This window comes from Toxotes jaculatrix, chromosome 5, assembly GCF_017976425.1.
Source record: "Toxotes jaculatrix isolate fToxJac2 chromosome 5, fToxJac2.pri, whole genome shotgun sequence".
Lineage (NCBI taxonomy): Eukaryota > Metazoa > Chordata > Actinopteri > Toxotidae > Toxotes > Toxotes jaculatrix.
Window position 1 is genome coordinate 3,105,687 of NC_054398.1, and position 16,761 is coordinate 3,122,447.

General features: G+C 41.4%; 1 protein-coding gene across 2 annotated transcripts in view; it reads left to right on the forward strand.

Moving 5' to 3' along the window:
- The first annotated feature begins 503 nt into the window (after positions 1 to 503).
- LOC121182562 (polypeptide N-acetylgalactosaminyltransferase 18-like) overlaps positions 504 to 16,761 on the forward strand; it is a 116,132-nt gene continuing 99,874 nt past the window's right edge. For both annotated transcript variants that reach the window (XM_041039142.1, XM_041039143.1), the window contains exon 1: positions 504 to 1,007. In XM_041039142.1, the coding sequence (XP_040895076.1) occupies positions 764 to 1,007 (244 nt within the window). In that variant the 5' untranslated portion in view covers positions 504 to 763. The remainder of the gene's footprint in view (positions 1,008 to 16,761) is intronic.

Consider the following 16,761-nt stretch of genomic DNA (forward strand, 5'->3'; position numbering starts at 1 on the left):
TTCGTTTTTTAAATGTTATTCCAAGCGTCTTTTTTCGGAGTACAAAATGTTTTTTGTTACATGCAGAAATAAAATTTCGTTCTCTCTGTAGCAGTTCACTGATTTAATAACTGTAACACACTATAGTTTTTTTTATACATAGCATAAAGGTTAAAAAAAAAAAAAAAAACAACAACCGTGGTACACCTGGTTAAAGCTCCGCAAACACGTTTACGCACGCGCGCACACGCCCAAGACTATCCGGCCTTTGCATAAACGCACCTGTTCATGAACTCACCCCGCCCATCCATCACTGTTCGGGTCGATACGCTTCAGCCTCCTTGCATTTCCCGCCTTCCCTCCACCCCTCTCCCGTGCAGTCCAGCTGTGAGGGGGGGCGGCAGAGGTGAGCAGATCCCGCCTCCTCCTCTCCTATTGGGCTGTTTGAGGACTAAAGGCAGGCGGAGGGGGCGGCTGTTCTGAGCCGAGTGTAACAGCTTTTGCAGCGGCGGAGAGCAGCTTGATTCGCCGGCTGCTCAGCGGGGACTCTCCTTCTTAGTGTTACCGTCAGAAATATTATTATTCCAGCAGGTTTAAAACAGTCAAAGTCTCCCGGAGGAATTTAACAATGCCTCAACCTGGGACCTGAGAGCGCGGACGCGAAGTGAATCCACAGCATCGCATCGCTGTTGACTCATTTGTACACATTTCTCGAGTGAGTCTCCTCCTCAGTTCACCTGCCTGAGCGCGTCGGGAACAAAAAGCCCATGGAGGGATTGTCGCGATGCTGTGCACAAGGAGAACTAAAACTTTGGTGTCGACATGCGTGATCCTGAGCGGCATGACCAACATTGTGTGCCTGCTGTACGTCGGCTGGATCACCAACTATGTGGCCAACAGCGGTCCCAAAGTTGCGGAGAGCGGCGGCGAGGCGGAGAGAAAGTTGGAGGAGGACAGTAAAGGGGAAACCCTGAGGATTATCGAGAGGCTGGACCGGCTGGAGAGCGTCGTCAACGAGCACATCAAAGGTGAGCACAGCATGGTGTTCATCTGGTGACAGTCACCACCTGGAAAAAAAATTAGATTATAAGAGAGATTTATATGGTCTGAACCAGCCTCCAGAGAAAAGTGGGATCAATTTTAATTTACTATAAACTTACTGCACATCACCACCATCTTAACCTGAGCTCCCTAAAGGAATATTATACATAATACAGGTTTTTTTCTTGTTTCTTTAGAAAAAAAAAGAATCCTTTGAACATTAGTCCATTAATCAGTTCGTAGAAAGACAGAAAATCAATTGACGACAATTTTAATAATTGATTCATCTTGAAAAACATCATCAAGCAAAAAAACAACAACTAATATTTCTGTTCTTAGGGAGTTTTTACTGCTTTTCTCAGTGTTAAATCACGGCAATTTGAATATGTTTAAGACTGTTGTGGTGTGCGTTTTCCGCTGTTTTGTTTTCTGACATTTAAAATGTTCAAACATTAAACTATTAAACAAACAAACAATCAACAGATGATTAGATATTGGGGAAAAAAGCCATCAGTCACAGCCCCTGTGAGCATTCACTGCCTTACATTCAATGTTCTCTGCTGGCATCATATTAGTAATGAGCTTTGTGAGATGGTTTTTCCATAAAACTCCTTCTCCTTTTCTCTGTGTATGTGACCCTGAGGCTTCAAATTTCCACATCACACGTGCTGAACAATGGCCACTGACATCCTGACAACTTGTGATGAAACAAATCATGCTCTTACTCACAGGTCTGAAACTTTACGGTGACAACACTGAGAAACTTTCCTCCTTTAGCGGATTAATGTGAAAACAGCCTGAGCTCCACACACACACATCTGTCTGCATGCAGAAGGTCAAACATCAGACCTGTGAAGCTCACTCCTCATCTCTGCTTGAGGACAGAGGCTTGAGGCTGCTTCTAGCCAAGCTTTCAGCACCCAAGTGGCATTGTGGGTATTATATGCACCGGGTGTTGAAAAGGAAGTACAATGTCTGGAGTTAAAAAGCTTGTTCTCTATTTTTTGATTTAAAGCGTTCACAGACACATTGAGTCGTTGTTGTTGTTATTGTTGTTGGTTTTCAGGGTTATGGACTGTGATAATTGGTTCATCGTGATTCTAAATCAGGATTTTGAGTGGTGTTCAAAGTGAGTACAGCATCAAGTCCACTGACAGTTAGTGTCCCATTTTAATGCACTATTTGTATTTGTATCGTCGCCCCATTTACAGCCCCCTCTGGCCAACTCTTAAAGTCCAACCTAAATTCAGAAATCAGATTAGGTCGTTTGTCTAACAGCAACATTCAGGCCAGAGCTCAGTCAGATTGTGACGTTTACATTGCGTAACGTTTTCTTCAGGACACCAAGCAGCAGTCGTGTTGGTCTGTTTATTTACAATAGGAGAGGACAGTTGTGTTCATTGATGAAAAGCTTCAGTGATACACATTCAGGACTAATACTACTCCGTCTGGGCGCTCCACGTTTTAATTATCCTCCTCCGAGCTGTACATCAGTGAGTCAACACATTAAAAATGGGACAAACTCTTCCTTTATCCTCAGCTAAATGGGACAGTACACGATCCACTAACTGAATGCAGGATTTAGGGTGAAATGCGCGCTCTGTGGAGGCACTGAGATGATTAACACAGAAGCGCTCTCTCCTCTAATAACTGATAGACAGCTAGAGAACGCCCATCCCCTGGAAAGATAAGGGCCGTCACTTATCAAACATCTCTGAGAAAGACTGTTGATCCAGGATTAATTTTCAGTTTCAAATAAGCTGGTGGAGAACATGCAGCTAATCAGAGAGGCTCAATTAATGCTGTTGATCAGGGGTTTTTCTTAGTGCAGAAAAAGATAAGACTGTTCCCCCGTAATATGAACACAAGAAGGTGCTGCGCAGAATTCAACATGTAATGCTTGAGCAGTAATTATATACAGAGTATTTTTAATTTATGCAAATGAATGAACTTTGTATTGATCAACCCGTCAGCAGCACGGCTTTGAGTGATTTTTACCTTTCATGTACTTATTTAACAAACCTCTGGTCCTAATTAATTTAAATTTCCGAATGAGCCTGAATTTTATGATGGAAATAATTTGTAAATTTTAACTAATGAACGTTGTCCACACAGACTGATTGAGCCAACGAGTTCATTCTTTTAAACACTTCTACTCTTTCTGCTGTTGTGTGTTAGTTGCTCGGGTGATGACAGGGCACAAAAAACTAGAGGCCACATTGCGATTGGATCACATTAGCTGTGATGCCAGTCAGCACGATGACCTTCTGACCCAAGAGTACCCAGCACTCATGGGTCGGACCACACCCATCACCTCTGTGTCCCGCCACAGTAGGTGTCTCCAGGGCCACATTTTGCCATGATGGCACACACACACACACACACACACACATACAGAGACTCACAAGGTGAAAACAACACCAGCGTCTCTGTAATGGCTGGTAAAAAGCCAGCTGTTAGGTCAGAGTGTCACCTTACAACAGGGGGCAGTGTTTCCAAACTGGACTGGAATTTTAAAGCAGTGTTTTCACAGTGATTCAGCATCAGCTTCTTGTGGGAAAAGATGAACAGAAGACATTATCTATAAACGTCAGTGTGGGACAGAATGAGATGCAAAACTAAGAAGGCGTAAACTTTTCCTCACACCTGTTTGTGCTGGTTTACACTAACATCAGCGTTTTCTGATGCAGCACTTTGAATCCTCCTAACTGCTGGAAGTGCAGCTCGTCTTTGTGCAGAGAGATGTTGGTATAATACAAAGCACACTCATCATTAACATGGAGAATGGCAGACTGATGGTGTACTGAACTGTTCAGACGTGCTAATAGAATCTGCATAGGCTCCGGGGTTACAGCGGGTGAGTAAATTTAGCCTTCGGAGTGCTTGGCACACTCCTCTCCCACACTCCATTCGGTCCTCGGAGCTGGTGCCAGATTATATTATCAGCCAGGGGCTGATGTGTTTATGTGTTTATGCTTTGTCACCGATACAAAAAGACCAGACTGCAGAGCTGAAACTCAGGTTTGAATGAGGATAATTCGATGCAGAGTGGACAGAGAAAATATAAGCAGTATTTGGATTTAAAAAAAAACAAAAAAAACCAAACTTTTTTGGTGACAGTACTTTCACTGGCATTGAACTGAAGGCTGACTCAGAGGGTTCGTAATGTCTGAATGAGTGTTATATGAGCATATTAATAATACTCTCAAGCACTAAACGTTTCTGTACTTCTAAAAATACAGTGGTGTTGTCATAATTCAGTCCATTAGTCCTTCGTTGTGTCACTTCATGACCTCGGACTCAGAGTCTTGGCTCTCAAAATCCTGAACTGATCAGAGTAAGATCAGAGAGCTATGGAGACCCAAAGTGTTAAGTATTAAATAATAATGAAATAATACTCCTTTGGATCAATAGTGTAAGATATGTAACGTTAAAGATCGAAGGAACATTCTGTTTTGTATTGGAGTTTTGTTTGTTTTCATTGTGACATTTTTACTAATGACATTTTCAGCCAGTCACATATCCTCAGTCTCTTTTCCCCCAGCTGACTTCTGCTCACTGGGGGAAAACATTATAAAATAAAACAGACTTTTGTACAAAAAGGCATTTTGAAATAAAAAGTTATGTGTTATGGTTAAGTTATGTCCAAATTCAGTTTTAGGGTGGATTTTCCAGCCAGTTAGCGAAGCAGCAATGAGGAGTCCTGGCTGTGGTGAAGGTATCAGGTGGCCCCTCTGGCTGGGGCCGTGTTACACTGCTGGCTATGCTGAGGCAGAGGCTCAGTGAAGAAGGGATTCAGGTCATGACACAGTGCATATTTTAACACGTTTGTTTACAGCCGTTCATCTGAGCGCTGCAGGGCTGCTTAGATGAGAGATACACACGACTTAAGAGCACGAGAATAATTATTTCTAAGACACAAAATGGATTCGTGGACACAATTTGTGCTTGCTTATCTATCTTGTCTCCTCACATGCAACGTTGTGTTTGGATCTGTGTTCTGCATTGTTTGTTTCTATGCTGACAAGTACAAGTCTTATTTTTAGTAGTCTCTTTATGAGTCAATGCAAGTTGATCCATGTTGACAGTCTGCTGAAGAGGAGGAGTGTGCAGGGCGGAGTGTGGACTTCTAAGGCTGTGCGTGTGCGTGTGCGTGTGCGTGTGCGTGTGCGTGTGTGTGTACGTGTATGTGTATGTGTATGTGTGTCACACAGTGTAAGTTGCGTGTCTGGTGTGTCATCAAAGATGCATGGCAGTGGTGTGATATCTGATGTGGATGTCACAGTCTGCCTATGGAGCCTGTGTATCGTTGCGTGAAGAATACCATCACTGTAAACATCCGAGCATCAGTCAGTTCAGGCTGCAGTGACACTGTAACACACAGGTACACAGCAACGTTTGTAAAGAGAAATCAATCCTTTTTTTGGCTCTGTGCTCTGAGGTACCTGAGTATAATACAAAATAATGCAATTTAGATGGAAAGCAAGGGAAGAAGCAAAACACGGACTCAGGTGGACAATACAAACTGCTGGATCATGCCCACAGTGAAAGGGGTTTTATATTAAATCAAGAGTGACGTCTGTTCCTGTGAATGTTAAAGATCTCCCCTCCCTTGCCTGAATCTGCACTCTCACACCAACTCAAATTCAAAGGAAAGTATTCTTGTTCTCATCAGTGAGGTGTATCAGGATCAATAAATGTTAAATGAAATATTTGTTGCTCATCCTGACATTGATTCTAGTGGCAGCTAGTACTTTTTCACTGTGTGAAGCTTGTGTTTGCGCGTTTAGTAAAGTTCAGCGCTGCAAATTCCAGCACAGAGCTTCCTGGACCATTGGAAAAATACTGTCCCCTGAGTGGGTAGCCTTTTGGCACCATGAGCTACAGTAAAGGAGCCAAATTCAGACCATGGTTCCTCTGGTTGAAATGCAGGTAAAGCTCCTGAGTTCCTAAAAAGGCTGCTGAGTTCTGGAAAAGTACTAAAAGTCCACAGAGATACGGATCAGACTGAGTCAGAGCATCGCAAGAGTGACAGAAATTCTCTTCATAAGAATAAGAGAGGATGGATCGAGCTCTTTGTCACATTGGTATCACTTCCATCAGCCAGGAAGCCTACACTGTGATTATTACTCATAACGAACCCTCACAGAGCTGTACTGTAAGTGTAAGAGACACAACGCCAAGACGGAATCAAACAGGAGCCTGTGTCTCTGTTGCTCTGAGACCACATTAGAAAGCAGCTCTGTTGACTCTGTGCGGGTTGATTTTTCCAGGGACATAGCTCATAACTGTTAGCACCTTGTTGGAATGAAACTCATTTGGCTGAAATGATGTGTGGAAGCAGCGGCGGCTGGGTGTTCATTCATGACATACTGTTATATAAGGCGATTCACACGAGGGTGAGAAATGACACAATAAGCTCAATGTTTGTGCAGGAAACGCTGACCGTGACAACCTTGAAACTCAGCTCTTGCGCCATTAGAGGCTCATTAAAAAACAAACAAAAAAAAAAAAAAACACAGCTCCCTGTTGTGGGAATAGTTATTTAATCAGATTTAAATCTGACTGTTAATTTAGATGCAAACACATGGGATAAACTTTCATTTAATATTAAGACAGTTATCTTTTATTTGGGCCTAAATTGGAAACTTTCTTCTTGTTATGTAAAGTATTGCTCAAAGATTTTTTTTTTTAAGTGTCAGGAAATTCCCAACTGCTAGTGTTGTTTTCTTTTTTTACATTTTTAATTGTATGCACAGACACAAACAACACCATAGTTTTTGGTTTGCAAGATTCGATCTTGGATGGAACATTATGTGAAATTTATCAGTAGGAGCCACACAATCAGCCTTTTGGCGTTTTGGCTCTGCAAATGCGTTTTGTATCTCTACACAAGTATTATCTTTGTAAAATATGCATTGTATTTACCCAAAAGGCTTTGTGGATGCAGCTGACACAACACTGATACCACCATTCCTCAGTTGCTTTTGCATTATTTGTCTCATCTCCAGTAGTTATCACAAATTTAGCCAAAGTCTCATTTGCTTCTCTTACTTTCAGTTCAGATTGTCTTTCCTCACTCTGACTAATGTGCACCTGCAAGTTAACCATCATCAGGATGTGTCAAAGGCTGCCAAAGACACATTTTCTTCTTCTTCTTCTTCTTTTTTTTTTTGGAATAGAGGAGCGGTAATTTTGTCACTAAAAGCTACAACAAAAAATATTAGTACATCAGTGATTAACAGAAAGTAAGTAAATATTAGTAATAAGTTTATGATGATTTTCTGCAGCAAATCAGTTTCCACCATTAAGTAAAAAAAAGACACATGAAGCAGACAGTGCTCCTAAAACTAAATAAGCTGATTTATCAGCTCGACCTGTTGCACAGATAAGCAGGATGTTGCAGCGACTTAAATCTCATTTCTTAGGAGAAAAAATCAACAGAGTTATTAATCAGTGGCAGACGCTTATAAAGTAAGCTAACATTAACACAACATGATCAAAGGCTAATTGATATTACTGGAGTCAGCTGTTGTTTGCCTATAAGCTATTGGGAGGAATGAGTCCTTCACAAAAAAGCATAGTTTGGCACTGATATTATCTGAAACTGTAGCTGGTGACAGATGTTGACCGAGCTCAGAAAACATCCAAAATTCAAATTGCACATCAAAAATTGCATTCAATGACAAAAATGTGACTCAGTGATATACATTTTCATCAAAACACCAGCAGTGATGTTGCTCTTTACAGTAATAAACGCAGACTGCTGTAGTTTCTCCTCTACCAGAAATTAAACATCAGTAAAGTTTGCTCCATATTTGAATTCAGAGTTTTACGTCGTGGTCGAATGACATGTTGAACTGCATTACCAGAATACTCATCCAATCGGTTCTGCTGTTTAAAATAGATTCAGCTTTTTTTGTCGTCCGTGTTAAACACATAATGAGTCCGTAAGTGCAGAGTGGAAATGCAAGGCAGGCTCCTGAGCTCTGTGATGGTCCTGTGAGAGCTGCAAGCACAGCGGTCCATTAGAGAAGGGGACTGTGTTTACAGTGGTCAGGATCCACCCTGTCACTTTACACACGAACACACACACACACACCTCTTCTAAATCCCAAATGCAGTAAAGCACAAGCTGCTAATTCAGCCATTCATGCATACACATCTCATCCTATAAGGAGCATGTAAGGAGATATGTGTGTGCACTTTGTGCTTACGTGTGCCTTTGTGAATCTGTGTGTGTTTGCACAAGTTCTCGATCCATCTTCCAGTCTGTGCCTACCTGTATACTGCCTTTGTCACGACGGGAGGCCGCATGGCTGCACCTGTTCACATTTCACACCATGCGTGCAACACGGAGTCTAACATTTAGCGAAGATGCCACTGTCACTCACTGTCGTGTGTATTTCTGTGAGGCTGCATTCTGACACCACAGGGAGGCTTTCCCTGTCCCACGGCTAAATTCCCCCAGCAGGGCTTTGGGAAGACTATCACAGGCTGTAAGCCTCATAAAGTTGTCATCTTGGGGCTGCGGGGACATTTGGTGTCAGGTCTCTTCTTAAAGTAGCATTTCTCAAGCAGTGGATAAATATGGAAGTCCAAATTGTAGTAGATGATAAAGCATTTAGAGTCAGTGCAATAGCGTAGATTTAACTTGCAGACAGTGTATTAAGAAGTTGAATTGTTTCTTGTTACACTTGAAGAGCAGCTCCTTCCTATTTCTCTTTTCATTTTGTACAATGAAAGGGTTTTCAGAGGTGAACGGTTGCAGGAGGACTTGGTTACCTGTGAGTGGCTATGATCATTGTCCTCTTTCAGCTGTTTAAACAAGTCTTTTATATATCTGAGTATTTCTCAGTGAAAATCTGAAAAAAGAAAATGTGAGCCTGAGGATAAAGACACAGATTGTGTTAATCAAGTGAAATGATACTGGATACAAAAATACTGTGAGAGCAAACTTTCATATGATATAACAGAGTGACTGTTTAGTGTTGTTATATAAGTGCGTGTATAGGATGTGGATAGGTGTGTCTTCGTTCCAGCTTTAGTCTACACATATATAGTTCTAATAGTTTTGGTGTGTCGTATATGAATAATACACTGAACGTGAGATTTGCTGCATGAATTAAGCACAAATTACAAAACATAACACCTACAAACACATATGTGATCATAGAGCGACTCCTTTACGCACTGCTGTACAGGTACCACACTTCATTCAATTACACACATTCCAAAATAACTAGTATTCCAGTCACAAGCTAATACTCTGTTCTCTTTGTTAGTCGTGGAACGTGTCTCCTAATTCATCTTTTTCATCCACTGCCCCTCGCTGTTCCTAATTCTGCCATGCTTACTATCTTTCTATGACGCTAACATCATCAGAGATTCACTTTCAGCTCCCTAGACTGCAGCTGTACTTTCTCTTCTGCTGCCCTGCGGCTAAATACCAGCTTCCTGCTCTCGGGGAGGGCAATCACACACAGTGAGATTTCCCTCAGTGCAGGGATAAAGTCATCACAGAGGGTCGAGGGAAATGTAGGCAACATTCTGAGCTCTGACTGTTGTTGTCCAAATCACGGTGATGGCAAAATGTACCCTGAAGCTTTTCTTCAGTCACCCTGTGGGTTAGTTCTTTTTCATGACATTTCACCTTTGCTGAAAAATAAGTTTAAAAAGTGTTTTATAGCATTTAGAGGTTTATAGATCCAGACAAAACTAAGTTACAGTGATGTTAATACCTGCACTGGTAGTTTTTTCATGGACTTTTTTCGTGTACTCACAAAGTGTTTTTTTAACTTTGTTATAAATTTGCAAAGTTTTCTATTTCATATATGGACTGCTGTAGATTGTTTTGTTTTTTTTCTTCTGAGATTATGGACAGTACACCACGGAAACACGCTCCGAGATGGAAGAAAAGCTGAATGAGAGATCGCACTGAGTCACAGACGTTAGGGGAGCAGAGACTAGCCCGGACATGATATCATGACTTCAGCTCTCTATATCGAGCCACCTTGACAGTGCTGACCTTTAAGGGAAGAGAGAGTTGGACAGTCCGACTGTGTAAATGCAGCTGATGCAGAGGGCCTTGGTGGGGGGGGGAGGGGGGGGGGGGAGAGAGAGAAAATGTCGTGTTGTGAAGCCACAAAGTTAAACTTGTCGAAGTTTTGCTGCAACACAACATGACATCAAATGGCAACTCACTGTGTTGGTCAATCAAATACCAATAAGAGCACATTCTTGGTAAAAAGTTCTAATTGTGCTGTTCAGCAGGCGATCATTAGCACAGAGGGTAAAACAACTGCTGCCACGATCAGTTCCCAGAGCTGTAAAACCCTGTCTCAGGGTTTGATCAAATACTGTGCAGTGTTTTGGCGTTTGATAAGTCTTTAAACTCAGGGATGTATTAGTTGCGAATTTGGTGAAACAGGATCCTGGCCTGGGTTGTATTTCACCGTCTCACCTGAAACCACACGCCCTGTGCTGAGCTGTCTCCAGTAGGAGTTCATATGATAGTCTAGCATCAGGAGATTCACATTGTTTTCCTTCTCATCCGGCCCTTCAGTGACCCTCCATGCCCTGTGTGGAGGCATGTCTGTATTTTCCTTTGATTCGTCACCTGATTTGTTTATATCTTGAAATATTGAGAACAAAAACCTTCTCACTTGGCCCTTGGCCCATGGCCTAATTGTCCAGTTATCAAAATCTCTCACAAGGTTTTTGAGGAAACTCAAAAACAAACAAGTGTGATTGAATATGTAACCTTGCAGGGTGATATGAATATAAATTACAGAATTGATCTGACTTTGTGTTGGCTTAGAATAATCTCAACCTGAAAACTGGGAACACGACCAAGTGCTTCATCCCCCTGTGATGTTTTGGCAGGATGTGGAAAGAAGGAGTAGGTGCAGCGGAGGATAAGACAGCACTGCTGTCTCGTAGAGAGTTGTGACCTGGAGCAGACCTCTCTCAGGCGCTCCATCAGAGCTGATGCATATTGTAGGGAAAAGAAAAAAAAAATGTTTAGATTAAATTCAGTGATATTACAGTTGACTCTGCTCTGACTCACGTAATAAATAACACACAGGGACTGACTGCAACTGCGAACCATACGGTGGCTTCTCCTCGACAGGGCAGACTACTCAGACACCTTTGTGGAACCTTGGGTAGTGAACCACATAACACACCTCACCATCACTGACTCAAGCAGCCTCTCCACTGTCATTATGGCTGAAATGAAATGCAGGGCTGCCCGAGAAAAGCCTGCAGAGAAATCAGGTTGTGCAGTTCACAAGTTTTACAGATGTGAATACATGCAAAGGATATAGAAAATTTGTTAAAAGTAAAAGTAATGTGATCTAACACACTCTCTCTCTCTTTATATATATACATATATATATGGAAAAAGGCTGTTGGGCTGAGACAGTAGACATAAAATATGATTTATACATGAAGGAGCTGGAGAATTTAACTCTTTTTTCATGTTTCCCCTGCAGAATTGCTTGTGATTTAATTCAACAAATTCTGGTGTGTTGCATCCCATTTATAAAATAACAGCACAAGCACCTCTTAACACGCTCTGGGTTTTATACTGATGAGTACGAGCATTTACCACCAGAATATTTAATGGCCGGAGAGCACTGGAACCAAAATAAACCGAGCACCAAGCAGCACGCTGAATATTGGACCACACATATTTTCATCCCCATGCTGTAGACTGTACGCTGTACCTGGTTCCAGCCAACAATGCTTCAGTGCTTCTCCCTCCAGAGGTGGGTGTGCACAGGAGTGCTGTGTTCATGGACTTCCTGAACATGGCTCACTATGCTCTGCCACTTGTCCTCTCAGTTCACATCTCTCAGTTCATAGTGGTGTCAGGCCTTCACAGTTTCTCTCTCCCTTTCCTTTCCCTTCACTTATTTCAGAACAGAAACAAAATGTTCTTCTGGACGCATCCCTTCCTGCACCAACATGGTAACCACAACACTTTAGTCCTTTAATCATGAGAAGACTTATGTGAATATTGTGTGCAGAGATTTTGTACGCATACATTTGTTCTTGCGTGTGTTGCACCTCAAAAAACTCAGTGCTGTGCGTCAGACTTTCTACCTCAAACCATGTTTTCCTTGGATCTCTGATCTCTGTTGAAAACATTCTTCTTTATCCTGGACAGCGAAGATAAAAAGAGATTGAGCTTATGTGATTGTGTAACATCATTCAATGGCCACTTTAGGTACACCTGTACCAACTAATACAGTCCATGAGAACTGCCTTTACAAGGATCATAATGTTGGTTGCTATTATTATTAAATTACTGATTATTGTTATGACTGCGCAGCTTTATACTGACTGTTTTTCCCTCCATTATGTAAACTGAATGGACAAATGTGTTTGCTATAGACACTTACAGCAAATGCATAAGAGTAAATTTACACTGTCTGATAAATGATGGAAGGGAACACTGTGAAGGTCAGATGTAGTTGAAGAGACAGTGGAGACAAATCCTCTTGTTCACTGGCACTGCAGCACTGGCTGTAGGTGCATCTGTGACTATATGACCTGCATTATTTCCCAAAACCTTAGAACCCTGCATGAAAATCATGTCAAGTCACCAAGTTCTGTAGCTAGACCTCAGGGTCCTGATGTTAGCAAACTGAAGTCACTTTATCAAATGGTCAAAACAAGTTAAGTCTTGATTTTGCAACAAAAAAATAAAATAAATAACCTGCAAGTTGCCCTTAAAAGGCACTGGCACTTTTCATTCAGGCTGTTTTATTTGTAACATCAGCATTTTGTATATTATGCATGAAAATCCTGCTCTTTCCTCAGAGTATAGCAGACCCTGGATATATGCCAGATGTGCTACATTAATGCAGAATCCAATGTTAGAGATGACTGCAGTGTAAACAGGAAAAGCTTCACTCCTGACACACTGTGTCAATACAGGGTTATTTATCAGCTACACAAGATCATGGAAAAAGTCTCTGCGTGCCTATTTAATTGAGCAGATATTATAAGCATATCTGCTCCTCTATCAGCTGTCAGTGATTCTCAAATTGAAACTCTAAACACCTTTAACATTAGCAGTATTATTTACAGTAACCATGTGAACAGTCTGACCTTCAAACTGATGTTTATTCCTGCAGTTTCAATGCAAAACAATCAACTGCTTTCATAAACTCCGTGGCTCTAACAAGCAGGTTTCCTTCCTGGGATAATTAAAAATTTCCATTCACTACTTTTGCAATTCGTGCAGTTTTACATGTTGTTGATCCTCATTAGCTTTCAGTCATTTTTGGTTGTTTGGCTCCAAAGCCTGTGCGTTGTCCTGAAGATTTATTCTGAGAAAAAGTTCAATTTTTTGTTTCTGAAACAGCAACATTGGACATGAAATGTACCATGACACAAATCTGCTTCTGGTCATTGGTCAGCTCTGGTGCTTGATTGTGAGACTGATGTCTCTCCCCCTCAGGGTGTTCTGCAGAGAAACAGGGTTTTGCTTCTGCTTCTCTGTAGCTTACTACAAGTTTTTATTGTCTTTTGAAAGAGGAAACATTTAACTATTGGGTTCTAACCCAGAAGGAGTAGAAACCTACTGTTTCTGCCAGTTTATTAATAATGTGTGTCAGTGTATTATATCTAAATTTCAAATCATATGGACTCACGGTGAAAGAACAGCAATATTTTTGATTTCAACTTCATCAACACCCAATTCAGCATATAGTCCTGTGAGCCTGAGATGCACAATTCTATTATAAATGGGCAAGATCAGTCAAAAACATGGCCGCCTTCAATCAGAAAAACTTTGCAAAGGGCAAACTCAGCAGGACATTGGCCATAACTCTGATTGTCTTAGAGCCATCCTGATTAAACTCAGTGGAGACATCGAGAACTGTGTCCTACGGAAATTGATTAACAGTGCTGAAGTAGATGTTCATCAATGAGCTCCTCGGTGCATTTACTAAGTTAGAACCTAGGTGGCGCTCTTACTTTGGCATGTCTGTACTGCAAGTTCCTGTTACTTATGTGGCCATCATACCCCCCCCTTACCCCCTTGACAACAGAGTCAAGACAGTCTGTGAAACTGCACTTCTCCTTCACCATTCGTGTAACTGACAGGTGTAATTTTAAGATTGATGGAGGAGACAAAGGATTGATATGCAAGCTGCGTACGTACACATGGCATATGCATTTTACACACACAGTTTAGTTGTGAGCGTTATTCATCTTGTCCCAGATGGTCAGAACAGCAGACGTGACTATACTGTTGGCTTAATAATTGTTTTCTTCTTTCAATTAGTGGCAGAGCAGACATGTACTAATATGACACTGTCACATACTTGACTGAACACATTTGTCACTGTCGTTCAGTGTCTGTCGATCGGCAGCAGCAGCAGCAGCAGCAGCAGCAGGAGTGTCTGCTCTTCAATCCCCTCAGGCTTAGAGTAAACTCCTTTGTAGGAGTGCAGACACAACTTTATGATACTTTTGTTTTGTTGTGTGTCTCTGCTGGCACGACGGTGGACTGATTGATTTGTTGTGATACGTTGCTCCCTGCTTGCCAGTCACAACACAGGCCTGGTGGAACGCCGGTGGCTTGTCGGAATGCAGGATTTACCGGCGACTGAATCTGTTTGCTTTAATCAGTGCTACCTCAGGTCCCCTGAATCTGTCATGTTGGCTCTCGGTGATATGAGGCACGCTGACTGCAGTCCTGCAGACAGCAGGGAGACTGCTGGGTCCCCTCCAGCGAAATAGCTTCAGGTCACATGCAAGGATTGCTTCCTGCGTGTGGGAATAGGTTATCATCGAGGTCACGGGAAAAACACCTAAATCATTTGGATGCCTAGCACTTAGTCTGCTGCTGCTCACAGTCATACAAGGCAAAGACTAATCTCTGCCCTGAGGCTTTTCGTGGACTTTGCTGATCCTACAGCAGCTTCTTGTGTCTAACGGATGATGTCTAGTGTGTTTACCTGACATAAGTACAAATAAGGATATGCACTATCGCCCATAAAGTTGGAATAAAATATATATTTACCTCTTCTCATGAAATGATTGTGACAATGTGATTTATTCTTGATAGATAAAGTGTATATCTTTATTGATCAGTCTCTTCCAATGTGATTACTGATGTGTATAAATAGGAATAAAAAGAGGAATGTGTCTGAAAACAAAATTATTCCAACTTTATGGGCAACAGTGTATATGTAATTAATAATTAATCATACGTATTCACATGAATCAAGTGAGACGTTTTATTTTGTGTCTTTTAAGAGTTTCCCACACTTTTAGAACAAATGTGATGATGGATCCATAAGATGGATCTGTTTAACCAACTGACATGAACTTTTTTTCTGTCAGGGTACCGATGGTACCACCATATTTAATTGTTACGAAAAACAAAATGTTCATGTAGTTAGCCATGTTCGGGGCGTGACAGATAATGTGGACTTCAGAATGTGGCCTCAGAGCCACATTTCTGTGAGCATTGTACCTAATGTGTATGCTAACACTCCAATGTTCTCACATGATGGTGAGACAACATTACAAGTGTTTATAGCTGCAATAACATCTGTCACCTCTCGCACATACACAGACTGCATCATTTGAACTGCATATATACAATACAGTATACAAAAAGTATACAATACTCTTTTTGTCAACAAATTAAAAATGTACCTTGTTTCACTTCCCTCTGTTTCATTTGTGACTACACCCAGAATTATTAATGTGTGTAGTCCTAAGTGTTTACTGTTGCACCAGTAACTACGCCCAGCAGTATGCATCGTGCACTGACACAGCCTGTCTCTGCAGTACACTTCTACAAGATGAGAGGTTGTTTTTCAGGGTGTTGGGTAACTCTTTTTTTGTTTTTTTTGTTTTTTTTTTGCTTTAGGCTGGTGCACTCTGCAGCTCTGATCTCATTTTTGTAGTTTTGGCCATCATTCTTATCCCTCATGATACTCATCAAGTTAACTGCTGACATCTGGGATCATTGTAACGTCTCTAAAAACTCAAGAAACACAAACAATCGGATGATCAGACAGACAAACCCCGAGGTTAGAAAAACATTTGGAAGAGAGCAAAGTGTGTAGGTTTTCAGAAGAAAAAAGTGAGCGCTATATAAACTACGTTTATGAATAATAATGGAGATGAACTCCAGTCCTTTATGCTAAATGGGTTTCATTGGAGTTTGTTCTTGTTACGGGAGGTCAAAGTGTTCGTTTTCACTTTGACCTCCAGATAAAGTGGTTTCGATTATCTGGATAAACTGTTTTTTTACAGCCTGTCTGATCGTCTGACTCAACACGTCAGACTTTGCTGTAGCAGTGTTGACAGATCTCAGGAATTAAATTGGCAAGTACGATGTTATCATAACCTATAGAACAATGGTTAGTTAAACTAAACGAGAGTTGTCCTTTAAATCCTTGACATCAGTGTTTACCACTTTGATCACAGGATTTAAAATATTGAAATAAAATACGTTGGCGAGACTAAATTCCAAGGCACATTTTGTGAAAATGAAGGAACTGTAAACCTATTTAAGTTGTGAGTCACTGCAGTGGAAAATGTGGAAAATTATATAGAAAGACGTGTAGGAGCGTTAGCAGACATATTTATCTTCCGTCCCAGACCCAGATTTGGATGGCACTGATTTTCTTAATGTTCAAAGAGAAATCTGAGGAAGCACCTGAGCTCATCTCACCGTGCTGTTCCACTGCAGATTCACTGTAAGAT